This window comes from Myotis nattereri (assembly GCF_964212035.1).
Source record: "Myotis nattereri genome assembly, chromosome: 14".
In the NCBI taxonomy this organism is placed as follows: domain Eukaryota; kingdom Metazoa; phylum Chordata; class Mammalia; order Chiroptera; family Vespertilionidae; genus Myotis; species Myotis nattereri.
In genome coordinates, this window is record NC_138089.1 from 33404366 (window position 1) to 33422779 (window position 18414).

The following is an 18414-nucleotide window of genomic DNA, read 5'->3' on the forward strand; positions in this document are numbered from 1 at the left end:
CAAATCAGTGGGGAAAGGATTGGGCCTTTTCATTAAATGATAATGGGGCAATTGAATATATCTTTGGGGAAATAGTTTTTTATAGCCCTACCTAATATGTACCCAAAATAACTTCTAGTTGGATTATTATATAAATGTTAAAAATTAAAAGTTTGTAAGAAAATGAAAGAGGATATTTTTATATCCTTGAGTGGAGAAGTCCTTACTGAAGAAAGAAGCCACAAAGTAAAAATTGATGATATGTATAATTTTAAATAGATTAATCATCAACCAGCACTATGAACAAAGTTAATAAACAAATAAGATTGGGCTCAAGTATTTTTAATCATACATTACAATCAGTAAGAAAGATAAATACACCCCCTAGGATAGTGAGCAAAGGATATGAAAAGCCACTTTTCAGAAGAGGAAATCTTAAAAACCAGTAAACATATAAAAAGAGGCATTACTTCATTAATCATTTGTGAAATACAAAGTAAAATGAGATATTTATCACACCTGATCAGATTGGCATGAATTGAAATGATTAATAATACCTATAATTGAAAAAGATGAGGAAAAAAGATCCCTTATGAAAGAAATTGCTCTTGTCTTCTTGTAATATAATTTTATAGTATATTTCAAAATTCAAGATGTATATTCTTTTTAAAATCAATGTTTTGTTATTAGGTATCTACATAGTTACATGCAGGTGTGCACAAGATATATATGTAAAAGACATTTCATTGCAGCAGTTTCTGTAATATGGAAAAATTGGAAATAGTCTCAGTGTCCATCAATAGAGGAATGGTTAAATAAACTGATTATCTCAAGTAGCTAAAAGATTTTTAAGACAAAACATTAAATGAAAAATAGCAAGTTTTAGGACAAAATATGTAGTATGGAGCCATTTATGTAAAAATAAAAACTTTGTATATGAAATATATCAATATTTCTAAACTGGCCTAGAAAACTTCTGAACTTGAACACTGATTACCTTTGGAGAGAAGAATGATATTTAGTGGGAGAAAGGGAGGGAGTGAAATTTTTACTTCGATGTTCTTTGAATTTTATACAATGAAATATATTCTTTGTATTTATTTTATTTATTTACTTTTATCCTCATTCCAACCAGCAGAGCCACACCGGCCAGGGCTGTATTATTTTAAATGTAAACTTTAAAGTGAAGATAGGGCATGCATCTAGTAGAGGGAATAGTTAATGATGCAGGAAGGAAAAGCAAATAAGCACAGGAGCAAAACTGCTGAGGAGATGAAAGGGAGTGTGATCGTTAGTGCTCTGAGGTTTTGTTTTTGTTGTTATTTTGACACATATATGTAATGTATATATAATTTATAAAAGCCCTCCACCCTGCTTAAGAACTCTTCTGTATATTTTGTTATTGGCGGGGGGAGGGAATAGCCCCAATATACAAGTGGTCTTTTGCACAGTGTTCTTGTCTAAGATATATAAGTGAAAAAACAAAGTTCTCAACCTTTATTTTATACATTGTCATTCCTGTGAAAATGACAACAAAAAGAACATATAGATGTTTATGAATATGTAGTGTATATAAACATTTCATTTTCCCAACCCACTTTTTTGTTCAAAAGAAATAAATTCCTGTTTCATTTAATCACATAACTAACATGAAAATGATCTTAAGAAACTAGTTAGTAGTAGATGACTTAGGAAAGGAGAACAGTATGACTATACTTAAATATTTTACCATATGCCTCTGAAATATTTTTAAATTATATTACCTATTCTAACAATAAATACAATAAATAAATACTTTTTAACTGTAGGTTTCTTCCTTTTTTCTTTCTACCAGTTGTTCAATGAACTTGTTCAAGAGCAAGGTCCCAATCTAGATAGGACATCTGCCCATGTCAGTGGCATTAAAGAATTGGCACGTCGCTTTGCCCTTACATTTGGACTGGACCAAATCAAGACACGAGAAGCAGTTGCCACGCTTCACAAGTGAGTGACCTAAATAATCTGTAACATTCTATTATACAGATTCTGGTTTACTGGAATTTAACTAAGATAGCTGTTACTTGACCCATTTTTAAAGTGACAAATGAACAGGTTTTTTAAGTTATAAAAACTTTAGAGATTGTCTGGTGTCATCATTCTCAACTAGGAGGCCATTTTTAATTTGGAAAAAAAAACTAAAACTACCCATTTTTCATCTTATGAAGTATAAAAAGTAAAGTTTAACAAAATATATTTACCTGGTCTATCAGTGAAAAAATGTTGTGGGAACATGGGTTTAAAAACACTGTGTAGTACTGATTTGGTCAGCCTCAATTCATAACTGAAAACTGAATGACAAAACTTTACTTTGCAAAAACTCAGAGCTGCCTGGTACCACAACCAACTCTAATAAACAAATTTTCTGACTATATTTCCATGGTATTCTGTTACCCCTAAAAATACACATAGGAATTAACTTTGTGGCTTTTAAATTTTTTTAATACATATTTTTTTTATTTCAGAGAGGAAGAGAGAGGGAGAAAAAGATAGAAACATCAATGATGAGAGAGAATCATTGATCGGCTGCCTCCTGAATGACCCCTACTGGGGATTGACCCCACAACTGGGCATGTGCCCTTGACCTGAATCGAACCTTAGACCCTTCAGTCCACAGACCAAAGCTCTATCCACTGAGCCAAACTGGCTAGGGCGCTTTTAATTTTCACAATTTATAGTTTTTTTACTGTAAAAAAAAAACAAAGTTTAATATTATGCAAATATCTCACATGGGTAACATTTTATCATTGAATTTATGAGATTTTACTATCTTTAGTGATGATTTTGCAGCCTTCCCAACTGTTTTTAAAACTCTATCCCATTGAGAGAACTACACTAGCTATCTGGAAAAACTAGATATTTTCTTTTATTTTAGGGATGGCATAGAATTTGCCTTTAAATACCAAAATCAGAAAGGACAAGAGTATCCACCTCCTAATCTGGCTTTCCTGGAAGTACTAAGTGAATTTTCTTCTAAACTTCTTCGACAGGACAAAAAGACTGTGTAAGTTCCACATTGTGGGGGAAGTGGCTTTTATCATGATATCATTTAATTTTAAATGTTTATTGTGTGAATAAACTTTATTATATGGATATAATTACTATTGATAACTTAGGCTCTGATTGTTTTAAGGAACTATAGTATTCTTTCAAGCTTTTGTATAGTTGTTGTTTCACACCTTTCAGTATCTAGAATTTGTAAGGTATATTAAGCAAGTGGGAATGATTTCTTACTCTGCAGTTCAAAAATATATGAACATTGGCTTAGCCATTGTATATTATATTAATTATTTATTTTAGTTTTATGTTTTATTTGACTTGTTTTAAGAAGATTGATTTTTTTTGTATTTTTTATAATAAAATTTAAAAGAAACAATATGCTATTTTCAAAAAATGTTGGTGGGATAAGTTTTACTTAAAACTAGAAAATTTAAAAGAGTGATTCTGTAATGGATCCCAAATTCTATAAATTGATAGGAAGATAAGTCAGTAATAATATGCTAAATAAACAGAAATTTGGATTGACAGCTAAAGCTTATCTAAATGTAAGTGATAGTTCTAAGTAAGATGTTAGTCAGAAAATATTTATTAAGCCCCTAATATAGTCAGGTACTGTTCTATAGCTATTGCTCTAATATGGCCAGGCAGTGTACAATACAAAGTTTCTGCCTTCAGAAAGTTTATGTTCTAATGAGGAGAGACATAACATAAACATACAATGAGAGTTTCAGGCACTGAAATAGAATAATGTGATAGAGAATGCGTGGTATTAGGTATTGGTGGGGTGGGTTGGTTTGAACACTTTTTTAATACAGGCATTTACGGGTATAAATTTCCCTAGGAGCACTACTTTAGCTGCAGCTTGTAAATTTTGGCATTTTGCATTTTTGTTTTCATTTATCTCAAAGTATTTTCTCATTGCCCTGTGATTTCTTCTTTAATCTCTTGGCTATTCAGGAGTATTTTATTTAATGTCCACACATTTGTGAGATTTTAATCCTTTAATTATCAAGGCTTGTTTATGAGCCAATATATAGTCTGTTCTGGAGCATGTTTGATGTATACTTGAAGAGAATCTATATTCTCTTGCTGTTGCTGAATGGAGTTTTGTTCTATATATAAATGTTTCTTAGGTCCAGTTGGCTTATTGATTTTATAGTGTTGCTCAAGTCTTCTATCTCCTCATTGATCTTTTGTCTAGTTGTTCTATCCATTATTAAAAGTGGAGTATTGAAGTCTATAGCTGTTATAATTGAATTATTGTTTCTCCTTTCATTTGTCAGTTTTTGCTTCATGTATTTTGGGGCTCTGTTGTTAGGTGTATACATGTTTATAATTGTTACGTCTTCCTGATGGATTGACCGTTACTTATTATAAAACCAGAGGCCCGGGGCACGACATTTGTGCACTCGGGGGGGGGGGGGGGGGGCGGTCCCTCAGCCCGGCCTGCGCCCTTTAGCAGTCTGGGAGCCCTCGGGGGATGTCCGACTGCCCGCTTAGGCCTGTTCCCGCAGTTGGACATCCTTAGCGCTCCCGCAGAGACAGGAGAGGTCCCCGCAACCACCGCTGCGCTCACCAGCCATCAGCCCAGCTTATGGCTGAGCAGCACTCCCATGGGAATGCACTGACCACCAGGGGGCAGCTCCTGCGTTGAGCATCTGCCCCCTGGTGGTCAGTGTGCACCATAGCGACCAGTCGTTCAGTCGATTTGCATATTATTGCCCTTTTATTATATAGGATGTCCTTCTCTGTCTCTAGTAATTTTTGTCTTAAAGTCTCTTTTGTCTGATACTAGTGTAATTACTCCAGCTCTATTTTAGTTAATGTGTGCATGGTATACCTTTTTTCTTTTCATACTTTCACTTTCTACCTTTTTGTCTTTAAATCTAAAGTGTGTTTCTTGCGAACAGCATATAGTTGGATCATGTTTTTGTTTGTTTGATTAATTTATCCAATCCATTATACTTTGTTTTCTTTATGTTTTTTGCTCCTTTATTGCCTTCTTTTACATTGTTTTCTAGTGTAACATTTAATTCCTTCAAAAATCTCTAATTATACTGTTTTAGTTATTTTTTCCAGTAATATATTCACTTTTCAAATTTTACTTCATATTTATTCAAAGGGAATATAAAAACTTTGCTCCTACATAGCTCTACTTCCCCTCTTTTTGTGCTATTGTTCTACATACTGCATCTAAATATTACAAACCCAACAATACATTGTTATAATTATTGCTTGATATAATCATATGACATTTAAATAGCAGTATTGCCCTAACCAGTTTGGCTCAGTGGATAGAGCGTCGGCCTGCAGACTGAAAGGTCCCAGGTTCAATTCCGGTCAAGGGCATGTACTTTGGTTGTGGGCACATCCCCAGTAGGAGGTATGCAGGAGGCAGCTGATTGATTTCTCTCTCGTCGATGTTTCTAACTGTCTATCCCTCTCCCTTCCTCTCTGTAAAAAATCAATAAAATTTATTAAAATAAAAATTAAAAAATAAATAAATAGCAGTATTAAACTTCTTATTTACCATTATTGGTTCTCTTCATTTTCTTCCTATGAATATGAAATATCATCTGGCATCATTCCCTTGGATTCCCTTTAATATATATATCTTTGCTCCTGCCCCTTCTTTTTGTGTTTCTTGTCAAATATATTACATTTCTGTGTTATTGGCACAACAATACAGTGACACACATTATTTTATGTAAAGGCTTTTTAAATCAGTTAAAAGACTAAATAATAGGTAAATATGCAATTATATTGTCTTTTATAAATACCTACTAATTACCTTTCAGCACTCTTTGGTTTTTTATTCTTGTAAATTCAGCTTATCCTCTGGTAATTCTTAAAGAATTTCCTTTGGTATTTCTTGTAAGGTAGGTTGGCCAGCAAAAAATTCTCTCATCTTTTGTTCATCTGACAGTGCTTTTATTTCATCTTAAACTTTGAAATATAGTCTTGCTAGATACAAGATTCTTGTATGATAGTTTTTTATTTTCCTCACACTATGTTATCCCACTGCCTTCTGGCCTCCATTGTATCTGATATCCCACATTTTTCTCAGGCTCCACTCATTTTTCTTCATTCTTTTTTCTCTCTGTTCTTCAGATCATAATCTCTATAAATATATCTTCATGTTAACTAATTCTTTTGCCAGTTGAAATCTTTTGAGCCTCTAGTGAATTTTAAATTTTTGTTCATGTATTTTCAAACTATAGAACTTCCATTTTGTTTTTTAAATCATTTCTATCTTTTTATTCCTATTCTCTATTAAATAAAAGATAGTGTCATGCTTTCAGTTAGACATGGTTATCTTTAATTCTTTGAACATATTTATAATGATTGCTTTGCAATTTTTGTGGACCAAATTTCTATTGCTTGCTTGTTTTCTTGTTTTTGCTATACATTTCCCAATTTTTTGCTTGTCTCAATTTATTGTTGTTGAAATCTGAACATTTCAAATAATGTATTGCATATATGATAATTGTGCAATAAGGTAACTATTCTTTTTTGTTCTTTTTTTCTAAGGTAGCTATTTTTTTTTTTTAAATCCTCACCCAAGGATATATTTCTATTGATTTTTAGAGAGAGTATAAGGGAGAGGGACAGAGAGCAAGAAATGTCAATATGAGAGAAACACATTGATTGGTTGCCTCCTGCATGTAACCCAACCAGAGCCTGGGCTGGGGAGGAGCCTGCAACTGAGGTACATGCCCTAGACCCGACTGGAACCTGTGATCCTTCAGTCCGCAGGTTGAGCCAAACTGGCTAGGGCAGGTAGCTATTCAGAATACTGATTTTCTGCCCACACCTCCCCGAGATTGATGTCATTGTTTATTCATTTAGACTTGGATAACAAACTCTGTGAAGTATGTTGCCTTTCTAGTGTGCAGTCTCTGCTGTCCCTACTCCGATCTTTTTTCCCCTTACTTTTTATCATTTGGCTTGGGAACCCAAGGATCACCCTACGTGAGTATAAACCTCTTATTAATAAAAAGTTATGTTTAAACCTCCTTAGCCAGTTAGATTTTTACCTTTTACTGTTGGATATGTGTGTGTGGCTTGAAGGCTGCTATCATAATTCAGCATTTTACTTTGCCCCATTGTCAGCCAGGGGATTTGCAGTTTGGAATTTCCCTCTTTGATTGCTCCTGAGAAGGGCAGGCTTGGGTTTACGCAGTCTGCTAGACTAACAAAAAAGCAGGCATGTGATTTATTTTTTTTTTTAGAGCAGTTTTAGGTTCAGCAAAATTGAGGTTACAGAGAATTCCCCTCACACATGCATAGTCGCCCATTATCCAAAATCCATCACCTGAGTGGTACACTTGTTACCTACCTTGACACATTATAATCACCCATAGTTTATTCAGTGTTGTACATTCTGTGGGTTTATACAAATGTATAATGACATATATCCATCATTATGGTATCACACACGGTGTTTTTACTTCCCTAAAAATCCTGTGCTCTGCCTATTCATCTTTCCTCCTTTACCCATTGTCTGGATGTGCCACAGTTTATTTTTCTATTTCCTTACTGAAGGACATCTTGGTTGCTTTCAAGTTTGGGCAGCATGAATAAAGCTATTGCAAGTTTTTATGCGAGTATCAGTTCTCAACTCCTTTGGGTAAAAACCAAGAAGTGCAATTGTTGGATTGCATGGTAAGAGTATGTTTGGTTTTGTGAGAAACTGCAAAACTGTCTTCCAAAAATGGATGTACCATTTTGCTTTCCTGCCAGCGTTTGTTAATAAGTTCTTGATTTTGACCATTCTAATAGGTGTGTATTAGTATCTTGTTTTAATTTGCATTTCCCTGATGACATGATATGGAGTATCTTTTCATCTGCTTACTTGCCATCTGTATGTTTTCTTTGGTGAGGTATCTGTTCAAGTGTTTTGCCCATTCTTTAAGCAGATAGTTTTCTTATTGAGGTTTAATAATTCTTTGTATTTTAGATTGTAGTCCTTTGTAGATACGTTGCAGATATTTTTTTCCAGCCTGTGATTGTCTGCTCGACAGTACCTATTGCAAAACAGAAGTTTTTAAATTTTAATGAACTCCAGCTTATCACTTATTTTTTGCAGGGATCTTGCCTTTATTAAAAGTTCATATCCAAAAAGTCCTCACCCATAGGCAAGGCCATCTAGATTTTCTTCTATGTGATTTTCTAGAAGTTTCATATTTTGTGTATTATATTTAAGTTTGTGATCAATTTAGAGTTAATTTTAATGAAATATTTAAGGTCTGTGTCTAGACTAATTTTTGCTTATGGATATCCAAGTTGTTATGGATGGCACCGTTTATTATAGATACTATCTTGCTCAATTTTACTACCTTTGCTCCTTTGTCAAAGATCAGATAACTATATGTTTGTCTCTCTCTGAGCTCTCTTCTGTTCCATTGATTTATGAGTCTATTCATTCTCCAGTACCACAGTCTTCACTACTGTAGCTTTTTTTCCCAACCTTATTGAGATATATTAGACATACAATATTGTATAGGTTTAAGGTGTCCAGTGTGATGATTTGATATGCATGTATATTGCAAAATATATAAAAGGCTAAGTAACTGACCGTACATACGCCTGACCGTCCAACCAACCGGCCGGTACATATGACATGCACTGGAAATTTAAAAATACTGACTCACACACTTCTATTATAGAGAAAGGACGAATGTGATATTAAAATATTTTGTATTTTAATTTTATAATACTGTATTATATATACTATTTTGACATGTAATTTTTTGCAGATCTTTCTTCTAATTAATTTCCTTTCAATGTGCACGAATCCATGCACCAGGCCACTAGTAGCTTTGTAATAAGTCTTTCAGTTGGTTGGTGTCAGTCCTGCACTTTGTTCTTCACCTTCAATAGCGTGTTGGCTACTTTGGGTGTTTTGCCTTTCCATATAAACCTTAGAATCAGTTTATTATTATCCACACAAAAACTTGCTGAGATTTTTATGAAAACTGTTTAGAATCTGTGGATCAAGTTAGAAGAGCTGACTTCTTAACAGTATTGAATCTTCCTACCCTTGAACATGGAGTATTTTTCATTTATTTAGCTATTTCATTTATTAGTGTTTTGTAGTTTTCCTCATATAGCTCTTGTATGTATTTTGTTATGTTTATACTTTAGTAATTATTTTGGGGGGTGCTAAGGTAAATGGCATTGTGTTTTTAATTTCAAATTCCACTTATTCATTGCTAATATAGATGAAAGCAATTGACTTTTGTATATTAAATTTGTATCCTGCGACCTTGTTTATTAGTTCCAGCAATTTGTCAGTTCTTTAAGATTTTCCATATAGGGTTTTCATCATGTAATCTGTGATCAAGGATAGTTTGATTTCTGCCTTTCCAGACTATTATACTTTATATTTATTTATCTTGTCTTATTGCATTAACTAGAATTTCCAGTACAATGTTGAAAAGGGGAGTGGCAAGAGGGGACATTCCTGCCTTATACTGATTTAGTAGGAAAGTTCCAGGTTTCTCCGCATTAAGTGTAATGTTACTTATAGTTTTTTAAAAAATATATATTTTATTGATTTCTTACAGAGAAGAAGGGAGAGAGAGAGTCAGAAACACCCCCTACCGGGGATGTGCCCGCAACCAAGGTACATGCCTTTGACCAGAATCGAACCTGGGACCTTTCATTCCGCAGGCGGACGCTCTATCCACTGAGCCAAACCAGTCAGGACTACAGTTTTTTTTTTTAGCAATGTTCATTATCAGGTTGAGGACATTTCCCTCTGTTCCTTGTTTATTTACTGACAGTTTCTGTCATGAATGGGTGTTTTGTCAAATGCCTTTTCTATATGTATTGGTACGATCATTTGATTTTTTTTTATCCTATTGACGTGACAGATTGCATTAATTTTAGAATGTTGAACTAGCCTTGTATACCTGGGTTACATCCCACTTGATCATGGTGTATATAAAAAAAAATTAGTTGTACATTAGGACTTTGCTTAAACCATCTTTATTTTTTACTTAATTTATTGGAGTGACATTGGTTAATAAAAGTATATAGGTTTCAGGTGTACATTTCTATAATATGTATATAATTCTTTCAGTACATTGTTGGATTCTACTTACTAATATTTTATTGAGGATTTTTGCATTTATGTTCATGAAGATATTAATCTGTAGTTTTCTTGTGACATCTTTGTCTGATTTTGGTATTAGGGTAATGCTAGCCTCATAAAGTGAGTTAAAAAGTATTCTCTCTCTATCCTCCAAAAGAGATTGTAGGGAATTAGGTATATTTTCTTCCTTAAATATTTTGGTTGAATTCACCAGTGGACCTAGTTGAGCCTTGTGTTTTCTGTTTTGGAGAATTATTAATTATTGAATCTATTAATAGATGTAGGCCTACTCAGATTGTCTATTTCTTGTGTCAGTTTTGGCAAACTGTGTGTTTCAAGGAATTGATCTCTTTCATCTAGATTGTCAAGGTTGTGGGCATAGAGTTGTTTATAGTATTCCTTTATTTTCCTTTTAATGTCCATAGATTCTGTGTAGTGATATATTCTCTTTCATTTCTGTTATTAGTAATTTGGGTCCTCTCTTTCTTAGCTAGAGGCTTATTAATTTTCAAGGGACTAAGCTTTTGCTTTTGCCAATTTTCTCTGATTCATCTCTCATTTTTGTTCTTTCCTCCCATATTGGGTTTAATTTGACTTTATTTTTAGTTTCCTACGGTGGAAACTTATTTTAGATCTCTTTTTTCTAATGTGTACATTCAGTGCTATAAATTTACCTCTAAATGCTGCTTTCACTACATCTCACAAATTTGGTTAAGTTGCATTTTCTTTTTATTTCAAAATATTTTAAAATTCCTTGTGATTGCTTTGACCTATGTGTTATTTAGAAGTGTGTTACTTAATCTCTACATATTTTGGGATTTATCCAGCTATCTTTCTAATGTTGGTTTTCAGTTTAATTCCATTGTGGTCTGAGAGCAGACATTGTATGATTTCTATACTTCTAAATTTGTTAAAGTGTGTTTTATGGCCCACAGTGTGATATATTTTGGTGAATAGTCCAGGTGAGCATGAGGATAATGCGTATTCTGTTAATGTTGGATGAAGTAGTCTATAAATATCAAGTATGTGCAGGTAATTGATGGTGTAGTTGAGTTTAACTATGTCCTTACTGATTTTCTGCCTGCTGAATCTGTCCATGTCTAATAAGGGGTGTTGAACTCTCCAATTCTGATAGTAGATCCATCTATTCCTCTTTGCAATTCTATTAATTCTTTCCCTCATAGTTTGATATTCTGTTATTAGGCACAAACACGAGGAGGATTATGTCTTCTTGGGGAATTGATCCTTTTATCTGTATGTAGTGCCCTTCTTTACTCCTGATAACTTTTCCTTGCTGTGAAGTCTGCTCTGAAATTAATATACCTATTCCTGTTTTCTTTAGATTAGTATTAGCATGTTATCTTTCTCCATCTATACTTTTAATCAAATATGTTTTTATTTTTAAAATATTTTTGTTGATTTCAGAGGGAAAGGGAGAGATAGAAACATCAATGATGAATCATTGGTTGGCTGCCCCCTGTATACCCCACTGGGGATCAAGCAACCTGGGCATGTGCTCTGACCAGGAATCAAACAGTGACCTCCTGGTTCATAGGTCGATGCTCAACCACTGAGCCACTTCGGTCAAGTGATGTTTCTCTGTTTAAAGTGAGTTTCTGTAGACAACCTATATTTGGGTCTTGTTCTTTGATCCACTCTGACAATCTGTCTTTTACTTGGTGCATTTAGACCATTGATATTCATATAATTGGATTAACTTCTACCATATTCCTTACTATTGTTGTTTCCCTTGTTCTTTGCTCCTGTTGTTTTTTTTGTTTGTTTGTTTGTTTGGTCTTCCACTCTTTTTTTTTCTGTCTTTGTGGTTTTATTTGAACATTTTATGATTCTATTTACTCTCCTTTCTTACCATATTGATACTTTCTAAGTGGTTGCCCTAGAGTTTGCAATATACATTTATAGCTAATCTAAGTCTACTTCACAGATGGTATGAAAATAATACAGTTCATCCCTCCCATCCCTTGGATCATTGCTCTCATTCATTTCATTTGTATACAACATAACATAATTAAACACATTGTTGGTATTATTTTGAACAAACTTACTAGTAAGTTTTTTGGTTTTTGGTTAATTCTCACCTGAGGATATATTTTCTTTGTGTGTGTGTATGTATGTGTGTATATGTGTGTGTGTGTATATATATATATATATATATATATATATATATATTCATTCATTCATTCATTCATTTATTTTAGTGATCTCAGAGGGACAGAGAGATAGAAACATCAATGATGAAAGAGAATCATTGATTGGCTGCCTCCTACATGCCTCCTACTGGGGACCGAGCCCACAACCTGGGCATGTGCCCTTAATCAGAATCGAACCCAGGACCCTTCAGTCCTCAGGCTGACACTATCCACTGAGCTGAACCGGCTAGGGCTGAGGACATTTTTCCATTGATTTCTAGAGAGTGAGAGGGAGGGAGAAGGGACCGGGGAGAGGGGGGAGAGAGACATAAATTGGTAGCCTCCTGCATGCGCCCAGACTGAGCCTGGGATAGGGCCTAGGATAGAACCCGCAGCCCTTCTGGCTTAGGCCTAAGCTGTAGCCACACAGTCCAGGGCACAAAATGAGTTTTTATTGTACCTTCATTTCTTCCTCCTCCTTGTAGGTCCAAGTTTCTGACCTATATTATTTTCCTTCTCTAGTAAAGAGCATCTTTTAGCATTTCTTGCAAAGCAAATCTACTGGCAACAGAGTCGATATCAATTTTTGTTGAGAAAGTCTTTATTTCCCCTTCACTTTTGAAGAATAATTTTGCAAGACAGACTTTAGGCTGGTGGGTTTTTTCTCTTAACATTTTAAATATTTCACTCTTGCTTGCATGGTTTCTGAGGAGAGGTTGAATATAATTTTTATTTTTCTGTAGCTAAGGTACTTTTTTCCCGCTGGCTTTTTCTTTAATTTTCTGTAGTTTGAAAATATGTCTAGATGTAGTTCTTTTGGCATTTTTCCTGCTTGGGATTGAGTTTCCTGGATCTGTGGTTTGCTACCTTTTTTAGAGAGACAGACATTGATTTGTTGTTCCACTTATGCACTTACTGGTTGACTAACAGGCCAGGACTATGGATTGATGTCTATTATTTTGTCACTGTTTCAAATATGTCTTCTGTTCCTCCTTTCTCTCTTCTCCTTATGATATTGCCATTATGCCTATGTTATGAGTTTCACAGTTGTACTACAGCCCTAGGATATTTGGGGGTGGGTAGTTATCTTCGTTCTTTGCTTTTTAGTTTTTAAGGATTCTGTTGAGATATCCTCTAGCTAAGTCTCTCCTTATCCTTTTTTCATTAGAGCCCTTAGCATATGAATCTTAGTTTATTCCCAGCCTGAAAATTATAGCCTTTTTGCCCTGTCTGGTTCTGATCTTGCTCCGCTTCTTCCAATTGTGTTTTTTAACTTTTGGTATGTCTTATAATTTGTTCTTGATAGCTGGACATAATGTACTGGGTAAAGTGAACTGCTGTAAATAGGCATTTAGTAATGCGGTAATGAGATGTTGGGGGGAGGGGAAGCATTCTGTAGTCTTATGGTTAGGTCTCAGCCTTTTAGTGAGCTTTGCCTCTGGACTGTGAACTTTACGTGTGTTTCTCAGGATTTTTTGTTTTTTCTCTTCCACCCTTAGGCGGAACAGGATGAGTACAGTGGGCTGGAGTTGGCTGTTTGTAGGGTAGAGGTGGGGTCATTTGCTCCTAGCTACTGTCCATACAACAGCTTCTACAACAAATGGATGGCCTGCTTGTTCCAGGGCAGCTCTAAACAGAGAGAAAGGGAGCCCCATCTTCTTACCCAGTAACACAGAGCTGTGGTGGAGGAGAGGGGCAAGGGACTAGTGCAGGATGCGGTTCAAATGCTGCCAACTCTCACTGAGAGTTAGTAAAACTGAGATTTAGTAGATTTTCTTAAATGTGTCTTCCATTTGCTATGTGCTCTTAGGACAATTTCTAAAGAACTTAAATGATTATCTTTTATTATTTTCACCAGTTACAAGGTGCTTTTGCTGGGGAAAGCATGTGTATGCAAAGCTCCTCACTCCACCATTCCAGAACTCCTGCCTTAGTTTGAACATTTAAAAGAAAATTCAGTGTGTGTTTGTGAGTTTGGGTTTTTTTCCCCTCAAAAAATAGAACTCATGGACATGAGCAACAGTGTGGTGATTGTGGGGCTAAGGAAAGTGGAAGAGGGCATAGAGGGAATAAATAGTGATGGAAAAAATATTAAATTTTAATTAAGTAACCTTTTTTGAGCCAAACTTCTCAGGATTTTTTTTGAACATTGGTATTTTAAAACAAAGGAAGAAATATGGGAAGGACCAAACCTATAAACACACACACACACCCTTAGTTATACATTCACTTGTTTAAAGTATTCCAGGAATATGTGAAGCAAAACCTTATATTCTCAGTCCCTCTCTTTCCAAAGGTAACCACTGTTAAAAGTGTGTCCTTAGGGATTCTTCAGAGCCTCCAGTTATGGAAATATGACCCTGCTTCTTCTATTGTGTTTCTAGTCATTCATACCTAGAAAAATTCCTTACGGAGCAGATGATGGAAAGGAGGGAAGATGTGTGGCTTCCTCTCATCTCCTATAGAAATTCGTTAGTCACTGGAGGAGAAGATGATAGAATGTCTGTGAACAGTGGAAGTAGCAGCAGCAAAACCTCCTCAGTAAGGAGTAAGAAAGGACGACCCCCCCTTCATAAGAAACGAGTAGAAGGTAAGTTGCCTTTAAACTATGAGGCAAATCACTTTTCTGATATAAAGTAGCAAATCTGCTGAAGCAAGGTGATACTGTTGAGCACATTATTTCCTTGTATATTTGAGACACAGAGATTCAGGCAAAAAGGTTGGAATAGACAAAGTGGGACAAAAGAAGCGGGGGGGGGGGGGGGGGGGGAAATGGATACAGATGAAGGTAGGCACAGAGAAAAAAAAGGACATAGTTACAAAAATTGATCCCAAACAAGAGTCCTCTAATACATTAAAACTTAAAATATTGTAATGAGAATGTTGTTATTCTGTCAGAATTCATACTAGTATAGGAGAAATTCTGGTAAGTTAAGGATAGATAGACCTCTGCAGCAAATTAAATATATCAGAACAGCTTTCCATTTCTACCACTTGGGTGGATCATTTATTTTTGTATATTAAAATGGTGATGGCCAAATCTGGTTTTACAAAACTCAGGAACTGGTGATTGGGGCATTGAATTATGATGAAAATGTGAGCAATAGTTGATATTCTTATAACCAAAAGACTAAAAAGAAATTGCTTTATTAGAACAAAGCATTATTGTTAAACTAAGAGAAAATTCAAAGTTAAATGCTTATTTCCTCAAAGATTCTAGGAAATTTTCTCCAAACCAAGAAAGGAGGACCGTGATCTGAATCCTATATTCTTGAAACTTTCTATATACCTTTAAGCATCTAACCCAGTGGTTCTCAACCTTCTGGCCCTTTAAATACAGTTCTTCATGTTGTGACCAAACCATAAAATTATTTTCATTGCTACTTCATAACTGTAATGTTGCTACTGTTATGAATCATAATGTAAATATCTGATAGGCAGGATGGTCTTAGGCGACCCCTGTGAAAGGGTTGTTTGACCGCCAAAGGGGTCACGACCCACAGGTTGAGAACCGCTGATAACCTCTGCTGCCTAAAAAATAGTGATTCATCAAAGATTTTGTTAAAATCTGTGGCAAAATTAGAATTTAATAAACTTTCATCATTGGGGAGGCAGTACTGACTAGTGATGAAAAGTCCGAACTCTAAAATCGGAATTCTAGAATTCAAACCTGGCTTTCTCATTTTTTAGCTATGTGACCTTTTAGCATGTTACTTAACCTCTCTAAACCCCAATCACCAATCAAATAAAGGATGATCAGAGTACCTATCCTGTTAGCTATTGTGACTATGAAATGAGGTACTCCAAATAAAACACTTAGTACACATACGTATTTAGCTCAGTGCATGGCACATAGGTCTTCAATAAATGTTAGCTGCTGTCATCATCATATAGTAAGGCCTCTTATCTAGCATCAGTCAGTAAACTAGGCTGGCTGTATGTTTTAAACAGAATTAAAGTTTAAGATTTCCTTTCAAGGTTCAGCTATGGGACTTAAAATCTTTGGGGTCCAGTGAATGAAAGTACAAAACTCTGCTTTATACTGTAGGATCCTGAACTTTTCTTTAACCCTTTGCGGTCCAATGTTATTTTTGGAATTCAAACACTCTGGTCCAAATTAACTGACGGGATTGAATGTTGAACTTTTTAATGTTCTTATTGCTCGACGTTGGACCTGCTCCTAGCGCGTGGTCTGTCGAGTCAGCCTCAAGGTTGGACCGAAAAGGGTTAAAGATTACTCCAGTCATTTCCTTTTGAAAATGTCTAGAGCAGCCATATCCAGATAGGTAGGTAGATAGATGTATAGATATAAAATACATTTTTCCCTATTCATAGCTTTTCATAGATGTACTATTCATATAAATCAACATACATCAAATCCTTGCTATGTACCAGGAATGTGTTTTATGTGGGTTACATCACTTTATCATTCATTTGACTAATATTTGTAAAGCACTTAGGTAAGTCTCTGGCACATAGTAAATACTGTATAAATTTTTTTTATAAATCAACTTTGAGTTCAACACTATTATCCAGATTTTACACAGAAGAAACTAAGGCATGGAGAATTTAAATAATGGAGCTGTCAGTGTGATAATCTTTAGGACTAAGAGAAACATATATGTAGACCAGATAACCCTAATTTGGTAATTGTTAAACTGCAAAAAAGAAAACTTGTTTTGTCAATTTGAAACTTACCAGGTGACTAAGGTTACATGCCAAATACCCTTAGGAAGCAGAGTTTCATCTGTTTGGTGTAACGATGAGAAAGCTTTGCAAGAAGTGTTCCCAGTGCAGAATATTTAAGAGTAGGAGGATCTCTTCAAGAAAAGTGGGTTCTTCCTGAAGTTATTATTTCATTAAGTCTTTACCAAGCATGCCCATTTTGTATATGAGAAACCTGAATTTGTGGAAGTTTAACAGCTTATACAAAGTCACACAGTGAGCAGTATAACTGCGACTCAAACTAGGCAGTCTACCTCCGGAGCCATGCTCAAGTCTGTGCTCTAGCTTCTACCAGAGTTCACTTCACCCAGGACATTCTTAACTGGAATTTTACAGATGAGAGCCTGGATAATACATGGCTAAATAGGACTGACACCATGATTCAGACCCCTGGACCTCTGCCAGCACCACAGCTCACTTCCACTGTCCTGCGGGAGAACAGCCGGCCCATGGGAGAGCAGATTCAGGAGCCTGAGTCTGAACATGGTTCTGAACCCGACTTCTTACACAAGTAAGTAGTAAAAGTTCGTTTTCTTGACATAAAACCTGTAACTGTTAAAGAAATTAAGAAAATCTTTTCATTCATCAGGCCATTTACAGGTCAGTTTCTGGGAAAACAAAACCACAAGTAAAGGATAAATAATTTACATGAAAAGATAAGTTACTCAAAGTCCGGAAACTTTTAAATGCATGATGCTTCACTAGATGCTACTTTCAGTTAGAGTTTGCACATTCGTTGGGCAGGTCTGTTTCTTCTGAGGGTCTTGTCCAGAAGACATGCAGGTTACTTTCTTGGCAAAAGAGCTTATACTAGTCTGAACGTCAAATCAGTAGGCTGTTCTACTTTTATCCATTTGATTAATAGTACTTAACCTTGTTTAAGCTTAACATTTTTAACGGTTTTGGATTAAGAATTAAGATGTTAGATAAATTTGGAGAAGTGGTAGAATTAGTTGCCCTTTTGCTAAGAGAAAATAAAGATCTTACCTTTTTCCATAGTAGCAATTAAAATGTTTTCTAGTGCCAGGGCTCTGAAAAATGTGATTGCATGAATTTTACTATAAAAAAAAACAACACACACAACTTTTTCTATGTTGTTTTCCATCCAACTTTGAAATTTTCTTAGCTCTTCATTTGTGTTTCTATTCATCCTGGGGTGACTTACTCTGATGGATAAGAAAGAGAATTCTCACTCGAACTCAAGAAATTTAGCTGGTTGGAAATGGAAATTGGCAGTGTTAGAGTACCCAGATCCTGGTTTTTTCTTAAGACATCTTTCCTATGAGGGTTTTCTTTAAAGCTGAAACGATAATTGTCAGCCACTGCATAACTGGACATTCTTAGAAGGTGGTTTTGCTATATGACCAGCTTCCCACCTTGCTTCCCTGACCTTACCATTTGTCAGTTCTTCTTGGCTATGGTCTG

General features: G+C 35.2%; 1 protein-coding gene across 1 annotated transcript in view; it reads left to right on the forward strand.

Moving 5' to 3' along the window:
* Positions 1-18414, forward strand: part of STAG1 (STAG1 cohesin complex component) — a 345726-nt gene that overhangs the window by 322597 nt on the left and 4715 nt on the right. Inside the window, exons 27-30 of the mRNA XM_081106167.1 lie at positions 1814-1962; positions 2891-3019; positions 14649-14854; positions 17326-17500. Coding sequence (XP_080962293.1) covers positions 1814-1962; positions 2891-3019; positions 14649-14854; positions 17326-17500 — 659 coding nt within the window. The remainder of the gene's footprint in view (positions 1-1813; positions 1963-2890; positions 3020-14648; positions 14855-17325; positions 17501-18414) is intronic.